At 32.9% G+C, this 20,688-nt stretch overlaps 1 protein-coding gene across 1 annotated transcript; it reads right to left on the bottom strand.

The window, feature by feature from the left end:
• Positions 1-865: 865 nt before the first annotated feature.
• LOC134687702 (interferon-induced very large GTPase 1-like) lies at positions 866-20,447 on the bottom strand. Its single transcript, XM_063548160.1, has 8 exons — positions 20,304-20,447; positions 19,347-19,496; positions 17,955-18,146; positions 16,635-16,721; positions 14,729-14,797; positions 13,832-13,957; positions 5,354-5,452; positions 866-4,162 (listed from the first exon to the last, which is right to left on the bottom strand). Exons 1-8 carry the CDS (start codon positions 20,445-20,447, stop codon positions 866-868), a joined length of 4,164 nt encoding a protein of 1,387 aa, XP_063404230.1.
• Between the last annotated feature and the right edge of the window lie 241 nt (positions 20,448-20,688).

The raw sequence follows: 20,688 nt of genomic DNA, 5'->3' as shown, positions 1-20,688 counted from the left end.
TGTTTGAAAAATCCAGCAGTGATGTGATCTTCAGTTTTCTTATCGACAACATTCTTGAATAATTGCCAAGCAGTTTCACGATATTCCTCAAGCTGACCTCGTAAACTGTGCCGTCTGGTATACTCTTCTTCTTGATTGGTAAAAAAGTTAGTGATATAACGAACTGCATGCTGAATAAGTAATGCTTTATATGGTGGAAGTAGATTAAACTGCCAATGTTGAGACTTCTTAGTGTTGTGATCATCAATAGCATTTTCAATAATTCTTAGAATATCTGCAACAGATTTGACGTTGAACCTAGCATCTTGGCTTGCAGTATCACGGAGTGTAACATCAATTCGTCTGAAGATTGTATCACATATTTCCGTGGCCTGAATTTTGTACTTACTAAAATTCTCCTGAGTGATGCCCAATGCATTTGAGATGGTACCCAACGATAATCGTTTGTGAATTTCTAAATGTGTTTCAATCTCAAAATCTTCGGGTTTAAGGCTCCCTACAAGACAGGTCAACGTTTCATACACATATGCTCTTTGTTGGGTTTTCATGTAGCTGGCAATCGATGGAAAACGATCCCATACCAATTTTTCTATCTTATCTTGGACTGACCATTCATCATGCACGTCGAGGAGTGTCGATGAAAAGTTCTTTAACCAATCTGACCACATAATTTCGAATTTTTCTTCCATCATCCGTTTGTCTGCCTTTTTCCCTTTAAGTGTCTTTGCAAGTTGTATCGCCCGTTCATTTATTTCAACTTCGTGCTTTGTCCTTTCAGTCATCTGTAGAATATGTATCCTTTTTTCCTCCCTTATATTCATTATGTCAGTTTCAGTTGAAGATAGCAGATCTTCTTTTAAAATCTTCAAACGCAATGCCCTTGTCGGGGTCCACTGAGACATGCATCTTTTAAGTCACTAGTGTTGACAAACGAATCCAATTCGGCTAAAAGAATGTTCACAATAGACTCTGCTTCCTGTTTTAATTCCTTTCTTATCTGTACACTTCTTGTTTCCAGGTCATCTTCTTCACTGCTACTCTCGATCACCGTTTTTGCCTTGTTTATAACAAATTCATAGAAAAACTTGTGCAAGTTCCAATGTACTTCTTGATATCTTTTCTCCATGGTGCTGTATGCTTTCATTTCAAGACTGTTTCGAAAACCATATACAAAGTCATCTCTCAATATACCAGTCCATAAATCTTCCATACGAATCAGTGTGTCTTTTATGGTAAAAAATGTGTCTCTTTTGGGTGTAAGTTCATATAATATAGCGTGTTTAACATCTGCAACACTTTTACTGTAACCTGGATTAGTTGGTGCCATAGGGGGATCTCCAACCCAAAGATCTGAAAAATACCATACATTTTTCTCACTATCAAAGTCGATTACCTGGTCAAAAGTCTGCACATTTGTTATTTGTTCTTGTTTAGCGGCTTCTATTGTCATTTCGTCAAGACTTTCAACCAGTTTCTTACGCCCGTGTAACATTTTATCACTTGCATCTGTAGCAGGTACATTTTGATGGACAAATATGCATTTTTGTTTAAGATTTAACTTTTGATTTACCAACTTCAGCCGAAGGAATGCGTGAACAGCTATTTGTAATATATCTGTTATTTCTGCTGTATTTTCTCCTTTTATGTTGATAATAGTAATGTCACCTAGTCCGATAACAAAAGTTGCCAGTTTATTGTCATGATCCCGTTTTTGGTTTCCAAGTTCTGAGGCACGAAGGCCTTCTGTGTCAACGACAAGAATATAGTCAAATTTAAATTGTTCACTGTTCACTGGCACAAGCTGAACATAAACCCCTCTTGTACAACGACCAGCACTTACCGCAAATTGTAAACCAAACATAGTGTTAAGCAATGTTGATTTGCCTGAACTTTGTATACCTAAAACGGATAAGGCAAGTATTTTCTTGTTTCTGGTTATTTTTCGTAACTGTGTGAAAACAGCTCTGATCCATTTTATAGGTACATTTGCAGCATCGCCATCCATTATTTCAAATGGTTGTCCTAACAGAATAATTTTTGCGCAAATTTTGCTTAGATCTTTTGCTTTGGTAATCAGATCTTTTTCATCACATTCTATAATGCATTCATATATCTGACCACATTCTCGGACAAGATGTTCGTAACCGAACGAAGCGTTAGCTAAATTATATTCTGCCTGTTTAAGCCTTTCTTGTAAAACTTCCATCTTCTTTTCCTTGTTATCTCTTTCAGTTTTAAGCTCTTGCCATGCCATTTGATATTGATTAAGGTATGCAGGCAGGCTGTTTCTTGAGACATCATCTAGAAATAACCTTAAGTAGGTGATAAATAGAATACAATCTTCGTCAGATTTGTTGTCTAAAAGGTTTGATTGAAACCTTTTCATAAGATTTCTTTGTTGTTTAAGTATTTTAAGCTGCTCTTTGCGATGTCTCATCATTTCTTCTTTTTTATTTTCCTCGTCGGTGATAGGTTGGTGCAAAGTTGACTGCTTTTTTGCCTTTTGTATTTCACTAAATTGTCGCCAAAGATTTCCTTGCAGGGGGACATGTCTATCTTTTAAATTACTGCTATCATCTTGTAGCAACTGAGTAATTTCTGCTGCTTTTTTAATGGCTTGTTGAAACATTTTTGAATCCTCATCAATATGATAACAGTCTTTCTTAGTTTTATTTAGCCGTTTCGAAAATGATATCATTGGATCACAACTGGCGATATCGGTCACTCCTTTCATCATTTCTTTCTTTATTAAAGAAAAACTTGATATAGTATCGTCAACAGCAAGTTTGCAAACTTTAATCTTATTACGGTAATTTGAATTGTCTGTTAAATGTTTCAAACAAATTGCTCTAGCTTCGAGATCAGATCTATTGCATGCATCTATGCCGAGAACTACGCCTGTTGTACTTTCATACATCTTATGTAAAATTTCCGTAGATGATGTTTGACTGAGAAGACTTATGTCCATCAAAATCACTACTACAGAGGAAATTTGAGATATAACATGTATTTGCGTGTCATGCAGTAACCCATCACCACGTAAATTAAGGTATAACATGACATTTTCTGAATTTTCTCTTGGTAAATGCCAAGCTGCTTCAAGCAAGCCGTCGCTAATTAGACGTTTAGTTGTACCCAAAGGACAGTCTCGGTTGAAAAACGTGTCATGGTACTGTTCTGATAGGAGCTGATTTATCAGTTTCGATTTTGATATACATATCTTTCCCAACCTAATGAATGATACGACATGGCATGGACACTTATATGCTGACGTTTGTAACGTTCCACCAATTGTCTTCTGCTCTATGATGATTTGACGTATTCCCCAGACAGATAAAACAGGTAGACTATCCTCTCTTGGTGGTAATGAAAATGGAATTGAAAGACGACACATGAACATTTTAGTAGACAGAACCTGTAGTAAAATTGGAGAACAACACTGCCATAAAGCGACAATCAAATCAAGTGGATTGATCGTCTGCGGAGTGTTTTTTGGTACATCTGTATCTTTGTTCGTACTTTCGAAATTCCAATCCTCTGTCGACATCTGCTGCGATTCCCATAATCTTTCTAAATGTCGTTCAATTAAGATATCTCGAGCTGTCCAGTTAATCATCATGATATTTCTCATAAAAACCCACGGTATATCATCAAATCTATCATGATTGCTTAGTTTTTGAATTCGTATAATGCTTTGTAATGTAAGCCCATTTGGGAAAAAGCCACGCAATCCAAGTTTGTTGACAACGGCCAGTGTTTGCTCCTGTGAGATATGAACAGAAACGTTTTCTGAATTATCATTGTCAATTTTTGATTTCTTTTGGCCAAAATGGTTTTCACTCGTTCTTTTGGACACTGTTTCTTCAGTGCTTCCTTTTGTAGCATCACTTTTATATTTTACATTGGATTCGTCTTGAATGAACAATTTGTCTAATGCCTTTTTCTCCCAGTTATGACGAACATGTTCTTTCAGCTTTTGTGTGTCCTCTCCATCTAAGTATTCTAGTTGTTGTACTGTTGTAACACCTAGATGATCCTTCAATATTCTTGACCAGTGACAATTATCTAATCCATATTCTTCTAATGTACATTGAAGCCTGTTGTCCGAACTTGTCGACTCTATCAAAGAGTTTTCAACACTTGCACACGTGATATTCAAAATCTAAAAAAATGAAAATTTAAAACAAAAATCAAGTTTCTTATATTGAGTAATACAATCTATTTTTAAAGGAATATTAAAACTGCTTAGTTGATGTTGTGATTGGTTAAATATTACAAAAAACTATCGCAATACACTGTTCTTTTTCCTAAAGAAAATATAAAACTAAATAAGTAACTAAAATAGGAAGTCTTAACTTTTTTGTTGTATCATTTTCATTACTGACCAAAACACAACTATACAGCCCTTGGATGGTGTAATCTTCCCCAAAAAAACGTGTATGTTGAAATATTGTATGTTATTGGGGCAATGGTGGAAGATTGATGGTCCGATTATGTATGTTGTAAGGGGAATGATGTAATGGTGTAACGTGCGATCGGGAATGGTGTGAATGAACAGTGTACAACATTTAAAACTATGCAAAATATTGATAATAACTGATATTTTAATTTAGACATTAATTTACAATACTGTAATTAAAATTCTTTTTTTTAAAAAGATAAAGAATTTTGGAGTCGCATTTGCGCGCGTACGCTTTCTTCAAAATGTAATTGTATTGTGCTGTAATGTTTATGGCTTATGGTTTATGGTGTAATAGTGTAATGGTGTATGGTGTAAGAAGAAGTTTACACCATCCAAAAACTGTAAGAAAACCCAGTTTAATTGATTCCACCAATGTTAATCAAGTTTGCTTACAAAAAACTTATATGAAACTCATTAATTATTCTGTTTTCATACTTGCTAAAAAAATGTTATTACTACCGACATAATCTGTATTTTGGTGAAATTTCGACTAAGACAAAGCAATTTAACTTTGTTTCTTGCTAATTGAGAGGAACATCTAAAATTTGGTTGCCATTTTGTTGTATATATTTTTCTACGTGATGTGTTGTCTATCGATTCTGTGGACTTTTGGTTGCTGCTTACAACCGATCCAAAAGGAATTTATTTGTTTTAGACTTCTGGACATATCATATGTCAATATGTTTACGATTGTGAAAAAGTATTTGAATTCAAATAACCATTTGACAATCACAGGACATTGTTTTTTTTATAAAACTATTATTATAAAACGTGTAACATTATCTTTGTATCTGCATTCTTAAAAAGGAATAACATTGCATTTAAACTAACACACAAGTGATGTAAATATCGGAATGATAGATTAAACTGATATTCCCCAAATATAAATACCTCTGTAGAATTGATAATGTTTGTTTCGTCGATCACTTGTTCAGCTATTTTGGTACCAGATTTATCGTTAGCGGACTGGCCTTTTTGCATATCTAATGCCTGAAACATGTTTTATTGATTGTGATGATATTTCAAATATTGCATATTATAAATACATATATAGCAAAGAGCCAAAAAAACAATAAAAAAAGTTGAAACAAAGTGGATAAAACCAATGAATATCTAAACTGATAATTATATAAGTCGAAGACAAACCGACAACGCTATTTCTGAAACACAAACAAGTCTATACAACCCAAGACAAAAAGTAGCCTTATTTAATGTTTTGAAATTCAATCCAATAAAATATTTCATATTTCATAGTACTTAAATACATGTAGCATAAAATTATAACAAATGAGAGTAAATGAAAAAAAGTACTTGGCATGCATGTACAAATTTTATTCAGTCCCGTACTATAGACAAATTTCACATACAGTTTATTGCATATAAGAAAATAGCCATCATTGTTATACTTGTTTGGCTTAATAAATATTTTGATATAATTCTTATATCATTTGCATATCTATAAATACTTGAATTGGATTGGTCAAGTAGAATTTTTCTTTTGGTTTACACTTCGATAAACCATGTTTCCGAAACTACTTTTGTAATCTATTCATGCGCGATACACATTCTTGCAGGGATACTGGGGTTTCAAGCAAGTTGAGATTACAAAACATTTGCATAACAGTTGTTTCTATTCTATATATGCATATATAACCAAAAAAAAAAGAAATAAAATAAATGCATTAAAGCTTCGAAAATGCATAAAAATAAAATTTGAATAAAATTCCGGGAAATTTCACGAATGATTTGGCGAATTTACGAATTGGCAAAACACGACGTCATACGATTGAAAACTTTCAGACGGATGATTATTTCGTTACTTCTAGGCTTCAAATTCGGATATTCTCTAATTAAAATGAAGTTTTTGAGGTAGGTGCTAGTTCATTTTAGATTCTGTTGCATTATCGAACATTTAAGTTTTTTAGAAAGTCAAGATGGCGACGTACTCCTTAGTTTCGACATGCCATTGTGCTTCTGATGGTACATATAGTAGCCATCAAAGTAATAATGTTAATTAATAATCGCGTATGTTTGGCGGAAGAATTATAAGGATTAAACACATTTTTTCTAGAGGTTATTGATGTGTAAACCGGGTCTCTAACTCACAAACTTGACATGAACTTATTCAGTTTGTGAGTTAATCGCCCCGATTTACACATCAATAACCTCTAGAAAAAAAGTGTTTAATCCTATAATGAGCGTCACTGATTAGTCTTATGTCCCCGAGGGTATCACCAACCCAGAAGTCAACACTTCGGTGTTGACATGAATATCATTAATGTGGTCATTTTACAAATTCCTGTTTACAAAACTTTGAATTTACCGAAAAACTAAGGATTTCCTTATCCCAGGCATAGATTACCTTAGCCGAATTTGGCACAACTTTTTGGACTTTTAAATCCTCAATGCTCTTCAACTTTTTACTTGTTTGGCTTAATAAATATTTTGATATGAAGGTCACTGATGAGTCTTATGTAGACGAAACGCGCTTCAGGCGTGCTAAGTTATAATCCTGGTACCTTTGATAACTATCTACACCACTGGATCAATGCCACTGATGGTGGACGTTTCGTCCCCAAGGGTATCACCAGCCCAGTAGTCAACACTTCGGTGTTGACATGAATATCATTAATGTTGTCATTTTATAAATTCCTGTTTACAAAACTTTGATTTTACCGAAAAACAAATGATTTTCTTATCCCAGGCATAGATTACCCTAGCCGAATTTGGCACAACTTTTTGGACTTTAGGATCCTCAATGCTCTTCAACTTTTTACTTGTTTGGCTTAATAAATATTTTGATATGAACGTCACTGATGAGTCTTATGTAGACGAAACGTGCGTCTGGCGTACTAAATTATAATCCTGGTACCTTTGATAACTATCTACACCACTGGGTCGATGCCACTGCTGGTGGACGTTTTGTCCCCGAGGATATCACCAGCCCAGTAGTCAACACTTCGGTGTTGACATGAATATCATTAATGTGGTCATTTTATAAATTCCTGTTTACTAAACTTTGAATTTACCGAAAAACTAAGGATTTTCTTATCCCAGGCATAGATTACCTTAGCCGAATTCGGCACAACTTTTTGGACTTTTAAATCCTCAATGCTCTTCAACTTTTTACTTGTTTGGCTTAATAAATATTTTGATATGAGCGTCACTGATGAGTCTTATGTAGACGAAACGCGCGTCTGGCGTACTAAATTATAATCCTGGTACCTTTGATAACTATTCACACCACTGGGTCGATGCCAATGCTGGTGGACGTTTCGTCCCCGAGGGTATCACCAGCCCAGTAGTCAACACTTCGGTGTTGACATGAATATCATTAATGTGGTCATTTTATAAATTCCTGTTTACAAAACTTTGAATTTATCGAAAAACTAAGGATTTTCTTATCCAAGGCATAGATTACCTTAGCCGAATATGGCACAACTTTTTGGACTTTTGGATCCTCAATGCTCTTCAACTTTTTACTTGTTTGGCTTAATAAATTTTTTGATATGAGCGTCACTGATGAGTCTTATGTAGACGAAACGCGCATCTGGCGTACTAAATTATAATCCTGGTACCTTTGATAACTATTTACACCACTGGGTCGATGCCACTGCTGGTGGACATTTCGTTCCTGAGGGTATCACAAGCCCAGAAGTCAACACTTCGGTGTTGACATGAATATCATTAATGTGGTCGTTTTATAAATTCCTGTTTACAAAACTTTGAATTTACCGAAAAACTAAGGTTTTTCTTATCCCAGGCATAGATTACCTTAGCCGAATTTGGCACAACTTTTTGGACCTTTAAATCCTCAATGCTCTTCAACTTTTTACTTGTTTGGCTTAATAAATATTTTGATATGACCGTCACCGATGAGTCTTATGTAGACGAAACGCGCGTCTGGCGTACTAAATTATAATCCTGGTACCTTTGATAACTATTTTTACCACTGGGTCGATGCCACTGCTGGTGGACATTTCGTTCCTGAGGGTATCACAAGCCCAGAAGTCAAAACTTCGGTGTTGACATGAATATCATTAATGTGGTCGTTTTATAAATTCCTGTTTACAAAACTTTGAATTTACCGAAAAACTAAGGTTTTTCTTATCCCAGGCATAGATTACCTTAGCCGAATTTGGCACAACTTTTTGGACTTTTAAATCCTCAATGCTCTTCAATTTTTTACTTGTTTGGCTTAATAAATATTTTGATATGAGCGTCACTGATGAGTCTTATGTACACGAAACGCGCGTCTGGCGTACTAAATTATAATCCTGGTAACTTTGATAACTATCTACACCACTGGGTCGATGCCACTGCTGGTGGACGTTTCGTCCCCGAGGGTATCACCAGCTAAGTAGTCAACACTTCGGTGTTGACATGAATATCATTAATGTGGTCATTTTATAAATTCCTGTTTACAAAACTTTGAATTTACCGAAAAACTAAGGATTTCCTTATCCCAGGCATAGATTACCTTACCCGAATTTGGCACAACTTTTTGGACTTTTAAATTTCAATGCTCTTCAATTTTTTACTTGTTTGGCTTAATAAATATTTTGATATGAGCGTCACTGATGAGTCTTATGTAGACGAAACGCGCGTCTGGCGTACTAAATTATAATCCTGGTACCTTTGATAACTATCTACACCACTGAGTCGATGCCACTGCTGGTGGACGTTTCGTCCCCGAGGGTATCACCAGCCCAGTAGTCAACACTTCGGTGTTGACATAAATATCATTTATGTGGTCATTTTATAAATTCCTGTTTACAAAACTTTGAATTTACCGAAAAACTAAGGTTTTTCTTATCCCAGGCATAGATTACCTTAGCCGAATTTGGCACAACTTTTTGGACTTTTAAATTCTCAATGCTCTTCAACTTTTTACTTGTTTGGCTTAATAAATATTTTGATATGAACGTCACTGATGAGTCTTATGTAGACGAAACGCGCGTCTGGCGTACTGAATTATAATCCTGGTACCTTTGATAACTATTTACACCACTGGGTCGATGCCACTGCTGGTGGACGTTTCGTCCCCGAGGGTATCACCAGCCCAGTAGTCAACACTTCGGTGTTGACATGAATATCATTAATGTTGTCATTTTATAAATTCCTGTTTACAAAACTTTGAATTTACCGAAAAACTAAGGATTTCCTTATCTCAGGCATTGATTACCTTAGCCGAATTTGGCACAACTTTTTGGACTTTTAAATCCTTAATGCTCTTCAACTTTTTACTTGTTTGGCTTAAGAAATATTTTGATATGAGCGTCACTGATGAGTCTTATGTACACGAAACGCGCGTCTGGCGTACTAAATTATAATCCTGGTACCTTTGATAACTATCTACACCACTGGGTCGATGCCACTGCTGGTGGACGTTTCGTCCCCGAGGGTATTACCAGCCCAGTAGTCAACACTTCGAAACGCGAAACGCGCGTTTGGCGTACTAAATTATAATCCTGGTACCTGTGATAACTATTTTACCTGTGTGCAAGCTTTTCAATTCAGTTACAATGTAACTAAGTTTCCAAGATATTTCATTGAAACACAAAATTAAAAATAACGGTTATTTCAAACACGTAAGAGATATCTGCATGACACAGACATGTTTTTTGTTACAATGAAATATGGAATTAACTTCCTACAACTGTCAAATTTACAGTTTCTCTTGTCTTTCATATGTATTTTCACGATAATTGGCAATAAGAAAAGAACAAATCGTAACATTTCCCATTCACACGAACATATGCAGCAAAGACTTATCAAGTTACATCTGTGGCAGCAAAGGTAGGACTGAAAATAAATGCAAAGAAAACGAAAGTGATAAAGGTATCTACAAAGAACAAAAAAAATAATAAGAGGAAACAGAAACGAGCTCGAGCAAGCAAATTCATTCAACAATCTGGGAATTAGAATCGATGAGATAGAGAATAAGAAGTCATCATTTGTATTAGCAAAGCAGCTGTGGCATTCAAAAATTGTACAACTATGGAAAACAACAGAATTTATGGAGAAGTCTAAGATAAAATTGTATGTGAGCAATTTTAGGTAAGTTTTGCTATACTATCCAGAAACATCTACATGTAGGCCTAAGACGATTTAAATCAGAGCCAATTTTTCCATAAAGCTGCTTTGATATGCAATTGCGGATATTCTGAATTCAGTACGTTGAATGCGCTAAGAAAATAAAGTGTAGTTGTTAACAGGATCTCTGAATTATGGATTGTTTTAATATTCCAATGTTAAAATTGTTGCAGTTTTGTAGTTATCAGCAGAATATTTTATTATTAAATGGCAGGCATTTTTTTCAAGAACTGTTTCTGCACTAACAAATCAGTTGATGAAGGCTTCATCTACAGCAAGAAGAAGGAATTGCATTAATATACAAGATTGATTTGCATTTAAATTGCTCAAAATACAATCTAAATATTGGTGTTTATCTTTCATTCATCTTCAGAAACATTAAGATACCTTTGTACAGCTTTCTGTGTTAACTTTGTCAATGTTTACTTGTTTGGGTAATTCGGTAAAGTCTTTATCGTTTGTTGTCTCGACTGTTGAAACTTCAAATGCCTGAAATCATTCCAATAAATACGAAATTAGTACTACAACGTGTTATATATATCACTCAGGTTATAGAAAAACGAATTTATCATAGTCTGTCGATGTCTTTTTGGTTCTTGTAAATTGACAAAAGAAAGTGAATGGATGTACGAGGCTTCATTATCATGTCTATTCTTGTAGAATCCTTTCCAATTTTCCTGAATTGTGTACGATAAGTGACTTTCTATACAGACTATATCTTAATCAATCTAATCAAAAAGATTATGCAAGCGCTATGCAAATAGAAAAGTTTGAGGCATTCTCCTCCAAAATCAATGGGGTTTGTATTTGTGTATATATCATTGTTATCCTACAATAGTTTCAATTTTAACGGATAGAAAAAAATTCACAGACAATAACTTTGACATTAAAAGTAAAATCACAAAAGTCCCTAATCAACTGGCAAGATAAAAAAAAAAGTTCTAACACATTAAACCAATGGATAATAACTTTCATATTCCTTATGTAGAAAATTGTGAATAAAAACTGGATTGATAGCTAGCTATTATTCTCAGTTGTATGGCAGACGCATAAATTCCATTATATGACAACTATATGTAACCACTTCAAACAGAAATAATAGGTTAACTTTCAAAAATAAGGATACAGAAGTCAACATTGTGTTATAATATTGATCACTATAGAACAAAACAAAGAAGTAACAAAGAAGCACAAAAGGCATATAGACATAGCACATTAGCAAATTAAAGACAAAAATACAAAAAATTATCACAGTTTGATAACACAATGACGAGATATATAAGTGCAGAGTCACATCATATGTATCAAAGAAACACAAAATGACACAAAGACAAAGCACATTAGCATAAATGAAAGAAGAAATACCAAAATTATCATAGAACAATAACAAAATGACGGTATGTATAACTTTAGAGTCACGTCAAATAGATATCACCAAAAACAGACTAACCCCACCACATTCTGCATGTGTGTGCCTGACCCAAGTCAGGAGTTTGTAATTCAGTGGTTGTCGTTTGTTTATGTGTTGCATATTTGTTTTTCGTTCATTTTTTGTACTTAAAAAAGCCGTTAGTTTTCTCGTTTGAATTGTTTTACATTGTCATTTCGGTGCCTTTTACAGCTGACTATGCGGTATTGGCTTTGCTCATTGTTGAAGGCCGTATGGTGAGCTATAGTTGTTAATTTCTGTGTCATTTTGGTCTTTTGTGGAGAGTTGTCTCATTGACAATTTTACCACATCTTTTTTCTTATATATAAACAGTAAAAATAATGTTCATGAAGACAAATAATATAAGATGACTGATAATTAAGCATTATTTTGAATTTAACTGTTGACACAAAAGTAAATCTCGCTTGAATATAGTTTAATCAAGTAATTCAAATGTTGAACATTTAGCTATACATGTACTTTGGAATACCAAATATGCAAAAACATTCAAAGTATATATGTTACAGTGAATTTGTATAATTAGGGATTATTAGAATTAATTTCTGATTTTTCAGGAAATATGTAGAATCACTAAAATCATTAGTAATTATATATAATCCCTAAAAATGACTAGTGATTTTACATAATCACTGAACATTTTAATGATTATTCTACAAATTCCCTAATATAATTTCAGGGATTATGAATAATTTAAGGATCCTTTGTTTGATAAAAATATATATATATATATATCGACAAATTATCATTTTTTACTTTCATATTCCTTGCCAAATGAAATAACTTGCAAGATGAAATAATTTTGCTTTTAAACACAGAGGATGATCTGAAAGATATTAACCAACACAGGGTTTTCGAAATAAAGTTGAAGACTTCAAAATTAATAATATCAAGATTCCCTTTATAGCGATAACTTTAAATGTATTGTTTGTTTATTAAAAGCCATCATCAAATGGATATTCATGTTCTATTTGTAAATCCACAGAGCATGTTATTTGTTGTACATGTAAAACAAATGGGAAAGAAGATTATGGAATATCTGTTTTTTGTTTTTTTCATTTTTGTTCAAATGAACAAGAAATTCAAAAAAATATTGTATCTTGTCGAACCAGTTCGAGTTTGATAATTCCCTTTCTTGGAGTTACCTACAGATGTTTTAACTGAACACTTTATTTCTCTAAGGCGGGTCATAAAATCTGATTCCATATGTGAAGGAAAAGTTTTTGTAAAATGTGGATATTGTGGTTAAAACAGATGTGAAGCATATTATTTTAACATATTGTGTTTAACATTTTAATATGTTGTGTCTAACCTTTAAAGAAAATAGGGTTATCATTTTGATATTTAGTGCTTAACATTTTACAATTTATGTTTATACAGTGTAATGCTGTTTTAATATGATTTTATAGCATAAATTATTTGACTTTTACTCATTTTCTTTATTATTAAAACTATTTCCTCATTTCAGTTATTATGTATAATCCCTGACGTTTTTTCTAGTGATTATACATAATTCCTGAACATTTTAGTGATTATATATAATCCCTAAACTGGCCAGTTATTCTACATAATCACTGATTACACAAATTCACTGTAACATATATACCATGTCTGAGGGTATAGGGTCAAATATAATCCTTGTTAATAAGATGTGTCAGTGCTATTACAACTGCATACCATCATAACCATGTCATAAGTGATTCCCCAGTTTGATAATTAAATAAATAATTGTGAACTTCATACAAACTTTGATATTTTTTTAAATATCAAAATTCCTGTATAAAGAGCTGCATAAGATTCTTGTCTACATTTTTATAAGTACTCACCTTTTCAATGTTTTCAGTGCTTTTGATTTTGATCCTCTCGTTAGTTTCGTGTGATATACATTGAGCTGTAGTTGTGTTTTCGGTACTTCGACCATAGACACTACCTAATACACGTACATCCATCTCCTAAAAGGAAAACAAAATTGACTTGATGCGGGTTTTTTTTATTAGATACCTAGGTTTGTTTCCCTGTCAGCCATTTATATTATGAAGGTTTAATTTTTCCGTCTTCGTGTTGTGTTAAAAAAAAAACATTGCTTATGTGACGGTCAATATATCAAGAATGTTGAATAATCACTCAAAATTTAAAGTATACGTATATGTGAAATCCGCAGCGGTAATATTATTTTTTCTTTGTGTACATCTGCCAAAAGATACTATGATTAGAAGGATACTAATTTTTCGTTTATTAAACGCAACTCAAAACAGACTTAAAACGCTGCTTATAAACTGATAAATGTGTAGGACTTCTATTGATGCCCTTTATCAAACCAAATCGTATTGTGCAAAAGCCTATTACATGAATAGATTTCTTTTAATTAACTTAAAAAATAAAACCGTTAAATGTGTTTTGCAAAACAATATTCAACCCGATCGCATGCTGTTCCTGTACAAATTAGCCTATCGGCTCTATGGGCTGTTGGTTGTTATGTATATTTTCGGAGGATGTTTTCTTTGTTTATTGTTCTTTTTGGCAGTTCCTTTAATCCTTTTTTATACGTATTCAACATTATCAAAACAGGCTCATGTGGGCATTTAGTTTCTATACCTTTTACGTTTAATGAAACTGAAACATTTTTCAAACGAGTGTAGATTATCTGATTAGAAGCAAAAATTGACTTAGAAATTACGAACAAAACTTCAGACAAAAAAAAGAAATACAAGTGTCACAATTACCTTTTCTTTAATACTGGTAGCCTCTGGCTTTTTGTCATCTTCGTGGCTTTTTACTTCACTGACGAATTCCTTGCAAAAAGTTAAACAAACCATTAAAATAGCACTCAAATACGACGAACATCAAATAACTGCTGATGTCGGTATTTGACCGATTTTCGTGCGTGAAACTGCAGTCTCGAAGAAACTAAGAAATGCTAATAACAAGCAAATAATCTTCAAAAGTTACATTCTGTTCTTTTAACGGACATCAGGACTTGATCATCATGTACAAATTCAATTTCGAAACAATTTACAAAAAAGTGTTATACATTTGTAACCAACTATTTAACTTGGAACACGTATTAGAAATCAGTTTATGGTCACCAACCATACATTTTTCTTAATAACCATCATTGTACCATGCTCGATCAAGGAATGACATGCTCGCCAAAACTTCGTGTTCTACCTTCTTCTGATCGTTTTACAATCAATGTAGAGGTATTTTGTATATTAGACTTTAGAATACAATTGTACTAATTTGAAAATTCACAACCTTTTTAAAGTATGTCAAAGGAGAAGTTTTTACAAAATTGACGGACGATGGACGACAGAGGGCAAGTGATTATATAATTTAGATAAGAAAAAATTAATTCATGACTGTATCTCAGTCTATACTATTATGTGATATTACTAGATATAAAAAAAAATTAAAAAAAATTATACTATAAAGACATCTTAATAAAACTTCGAGCAACTTTACCATACTATTTTCCTACCTTTTTGTCACATAAGTTCATCTATCTTACTACGATTTTGTAAACAATACAAGCATCTCGATATAAAATGGATCCACTTTTTCAAACTATCCTACCACTGCATTATGTTATTCAGATAGCTGATATAACAGTAATGCTGACCAAGGAATATAAAAAAGGCACAATTGTTTTTTATTAAATAAATTCGAGGTGAATATGGCGAGTGCAAAATTGCCTCCCCTTTTGAAAGGAAAAGAATGCATCACTCTGAAAAGGAAAAATCAAAATTCCACAAAAAAATCATACATACCATTAAACTATCATTAACAACAACGGTGTAAGGTTTGAAGCATTCCAAAATTCTCAGTTTTAATGAATAAAGTCCATAAAACTAAATGAAAGGTTAAAATTTCACCGAAAAGTATGGAGAATAGTCACCTTGAGAACAGTTATACGGCAAGGCTTTCGCAAAATACGGTGCGATATGTGGAAAATTGCCTCCTTCTTTTTTGAATGTCTGTCATCTTGGTTAGCACCCAAGGTCATCGGATATATTTGTACACTACATACCCTAATGAGGAATGTGGGTATTAAAGTTTGGTGAAATTTATCTCAGAACAGAAGAGTCATAGTTAACAGTTAACAGACGCCGACGGACAACGGGGCGCCAAGTGATGAGAAAACCTTACTTGGTTCTTTTGACTAGGTGAACTAAAAAGGAATAAATGTTATTATAAAGCGAGAAAAAAAGTAAGTCATTGTCCTGAGAAAACATTCCTTCCAAGTAATCACTTCGACCTTGATAATCTTTAGATGCGAAAGAAACTTAAGATACATAAACAAACATGACGCATTTGGCAGTTCATTACATTTCTAAACAATAAGGCCTAAAAAATAAGATTTTAAACTAGCAAGATAATTAACATTGAATGCAATGCATTAAAAACAAGCTAAAAATTTATCAGGCAGAAGCTGTGAATGTACATATTAAATATTGTTGAGCTAAATGTAAGACGAATTATATATATATATATGGTGTTAGCCTTCTTAAACCACGGATCATTCGATGGAAAATGACTGTCATAAAGTTGTCCGTTTCACAGATGATACCGGATATGTTCCATATGTGTTACACCTTTTGTGCAATTCTTTAGACTTATAAGTATCAGTACCTCTCTGTCTTCCCTGTCCTCTTCGTGAAAGCTTGTGCCTGCTTTATTAGCTGTGTCGCTGTAAATAGCAGCTACGTTTGTGTCATCCTTGTGAACAAAAAGTAATTTGAAAAAACAACCACCGTTTATGATTAAAAAGAACTGTTATATTTCTTTTCTATAATTATTGCTGTTTTATGTTATCTGCATGTTGTATTGACATGAAACTACGTGTATATGATTTTTTGTTTATGTTCCTAAGGGATCGATTTGACTTCTTAACGAAACTCATATTTAGTATTTGGTCTGGTATTGCATAATAACAAAACTCACAATGTAAAAACTGCTATAATATATTTGTACATTTCGTATTGTTTCTGGTTCACAATATCGCTTGTATGTTCATCACTGTTCCCCTTTTTTTATCAGTATAGTTCTTATCTAAATATGCATGCGATCAACCCGTCTCAAAAGTCTGAATTTTCTTCATACTTATAGTTGTTATACAATCAAATCCTGGTACGTCACATTCGGTTGTATACGAAAATATGTACCCGAAAATATTCCCTTGAATATGACAGTTGTAGGATTAATTCTACATTTCATTGCATTAAAACTTTTCTGTCTCATAAACATATACATGTATTTCAAAGCACCATTATGTTTTTATTTGGGGGTTCCATAGAATATTACGGAAATTTGAGGGTACATGGTTACTAAAGTTTGTACACAGGTTAAATAAAGGGCGAAATTTGATTGGTTAACTTCCAGTGATGGTTATTTTGTTATATGCAATGAAATGGTATGTGATTTTTTTTTCTATAGGACTTGACAGGATAAAACTTCAATTTTTTTATTTGAAACAAAGATAAATTCTGCACAATTTTTAGAAAGTTGATACGATATTCCAGACATGAGTTTCAGGGTTGCTGCTCAAAAGAATTCTATTAAATCAAGATTTTCAAGTGGTGCAGTTGAAACCATCCTTTCTAAATGTTACAGACGTCATCATCAGACGACGAAATATATGTTCCAATTATCTAAACCATAATCCTGTCATCATTTTATTGAATATGAACCAAACGCAAAAGACGTATCACTGTGTTTGAACTATTGTTTGGTTATGAGGGTTTTTCCCGTTGTGTTTTGTATACTTTTTGTTGTTTATGATTGTTTTTCGTTTTTATGACATGTCGTTGTTAGTTGTTTTCGACTTATGATTTGTAATGTCCATTTGGTATATGTTGCCTCTCTTAAACAAAATTCATTATTTAGTTTTCAATCTGGTATTGCATACTAGTAATGTTGAAACTCATAATGTGAAAATTGTATAATATGTACCCTTAGCGTTGTCTCTGAAAATGTTTCTCCTATTTGATAATATCGCTTTTTATCACTGTGCTCCTCTTTCGTATCAACAGTACAATAATCTACATTTGCATCCAATCGATCCGTCTCCGGAGTCTTAATATTATCTATACTTTTATCTGCACCTATTATAAGTATATTGGTCTGAAGATCTTTTTTAGGTTCCTGTAAAATTAATCATACAAAGTGAGATTAATAAAGTCTTTGAAATTCATACAACTGAAATATATTTTAACAAGAGTGCACATTCTGAAATGTCTCGCACGTTTTACCAACCATTGAAAATGAATGATCAGACGATCAAAATAGAAACATAGTAAACAAAAGACTGAGCTGCAAAAAATCGGGGTGAAACTCAGGCGCTCTGGCTTGATAAGCAGTGCCTGCTTCACATTAGTTACCTGTCATGTCTACTTATGCAAGGACAATAATTTGAAATGCGTGTCGGTTAAAAAAAAAATGAAAATTACAGGTTGTTTTTAAGTCGCAATTTATTATGATGTCATTGAACTATTATAGTGGTATTTTTTTCAATTTCAGCAACAAATCTTCCTATATCTAATTATTTCAAGAAACATTTCGACTATACCGTAATACAGCAGAGGCATCACCAAATTAAGTTTTATTTTTTTATCCTGTGTAATTCTTTTTGGGGACAAAGCTCTGTAATATTTCTCTCTGAGAGAAAAAAAAAACAAAATATTTGCATATGCGATTTTGCGGAATAAACTGTCTTTTCATGGTTGCATAGTCAATGAGAGTAAAAAATGAAACACAATGATAAAGAACATAGATTTCAGATTAAAATTTAAGTCATTTCAAAAGCACAATTTGTTATATGGTCTACTTTATGGGTCTAACATGTAAATACAGGTTTTGATAATTTCCACAAGAGTAACTTAGAAATCGGTGTCCGATATTTATCGCTTTCGTTCTACGTTACTTTTTATGATTGCTATATATATGTATATATGAGTACCTCTCTGTCCCTTTCGTGAAGGATTATTCCTGCTTTATTGGTTGTGTCGCTGTAAATAGCTGCTTCTTTTGTGTCATCCTTGAGAACAAAAGAGGTGTAATAATTTTAAAAAATCGAACACGATTAGGGAGTTTAAAAAAATCTTTTAATTACTTTTGTATTTTCTTTATTGATGTTTTACTTTTTCACCGTGTCATATTGTCATAGAAATATATGTATCCTTTTTTTTCTTCTAAAAGTTGAACATTACTACATAACGAAATTAATTTTTACTTTTCTGTTTGCAATTGCATAATGGAACATGTGAAGCTGTTATTATATTTGACCTTTTGTGTTGCTTCTGAATATTTTTCTTCTATTTGACAATCGCGCTTTATATGACATACCTTTTCATCATTTTCTCCCTCATTTCTGTCAACATTACAGTTTTCATCGTCATTTGCATGCATTCGACTCATCTCCAAAGTTTGAATATTCCTTGCACTGCTACATTTATCTGAACCTCTTATATTGGTCTGCAGATCTTTTCTAAATTTCTGTAAACATGCATATACAACGAAAGATTTTAATTGAGTCCATGTTTCTTACGCTTGAATTATATTTCAAAAGTGTTCTTGAAAATTACCCTCAACAAATTCAGATCAGATATGTTTTGAAACAAATATTCTTTTATTCAGAAATTGTGACACAATTGTGAATGCTTAAAGATGGCTTAATCAGTAATTGTGTGAGATTTTGGTAACATTGAGTGATTACCAAAAAGGATATACTTGACGTAAAGGTTCAGCGTCATTCAGATACATATGATATATTTCGATGAAAGATGTTAATCATTGCATAATTTAGCCAAAATATATATGATATTTAATATTGCTTCCGGTCGAAAGATGTAGGGCTGAATTTCATTTTGATTAGATTGAAAGATTTAAAATTGATGAGAGTTTTTTTTTAAACCATATTTGAATGCAAGATTGATTTTTGAAATTAATCCTATGAGTGAACCAAGTACAGTGAGAGTTGGCCCTTATTCTTGATGTACCTATTCCGAGCCAGGAAATCGGTATCCTCGATAACTGTCCTTGAAAGATTTCAAAAAGAGCAACACCAAAAACATTCTATTTTCATACATTCTGGGTACCTTATATATTTACTTTCACATTTGTCGTTTAAAAAAAAAAAATCGAAGCTTTCTTTTCCACGAAATAACTTGTTGATGATTTATACTAAAACAGCATAAATCAAATAGCAAACAAACTGAGTTGCTGACGATTTTTTTAAAATCAAAATAGAAGTTTGTTTTCCTGTACTAGAACAATTATAATGTCTATGAATCTGAACATTACTTGATTGTCTGTCACTGCTATTTGTCTTCGAACAGCTACTCCGGTTCCAACAATTGTCAGAAGACAAGCAACGAATGTCCACTGATAATAGATTAATACCGCAAGGATTGCTATAACCAACCCAACAAACACTCTATCATCCATATTCCTTTTATACAGCCTTTTTAAATGTATTTCTGTAAATAGACAATTGGATATACAGCATAAAAATTGTTTATACAGTATGGTTGTATCTAGTATTCTGGGGGGGGGGGGGGGGGGGGGGCTTTGAATGAGATTCAAAACAATTGTTTTAAGTTACATGGCTTAAGGTTAAAGCATTAATTGCAAGGGTTAAAGTACATAAAAAAATATTCTTTTTATTTTTTCATTTGTATTTAATAAA

The sequence above is a fragment of the Mytilus trossulus genome, chromosome 10 (assembly GCF_036588685.1).
Source record: "Mytilus trossulus isolate FHL-02 chromosome 10, PNRI_Mtr1.1.1.hap1, whole genome shotgun sequence".
Classification (NCBI taxonomy): Eukaryota; Metazoa; Mollusca; class Bivalvia; order Mytilida; family Mytilidae; genus Mytilus; species Mytilus trossulus.
The sequence above is the reverse complement of the archived record's forward strand: the minus strand, read 5'-3'. Positions and strand labels throughout refer to the sequence as shown.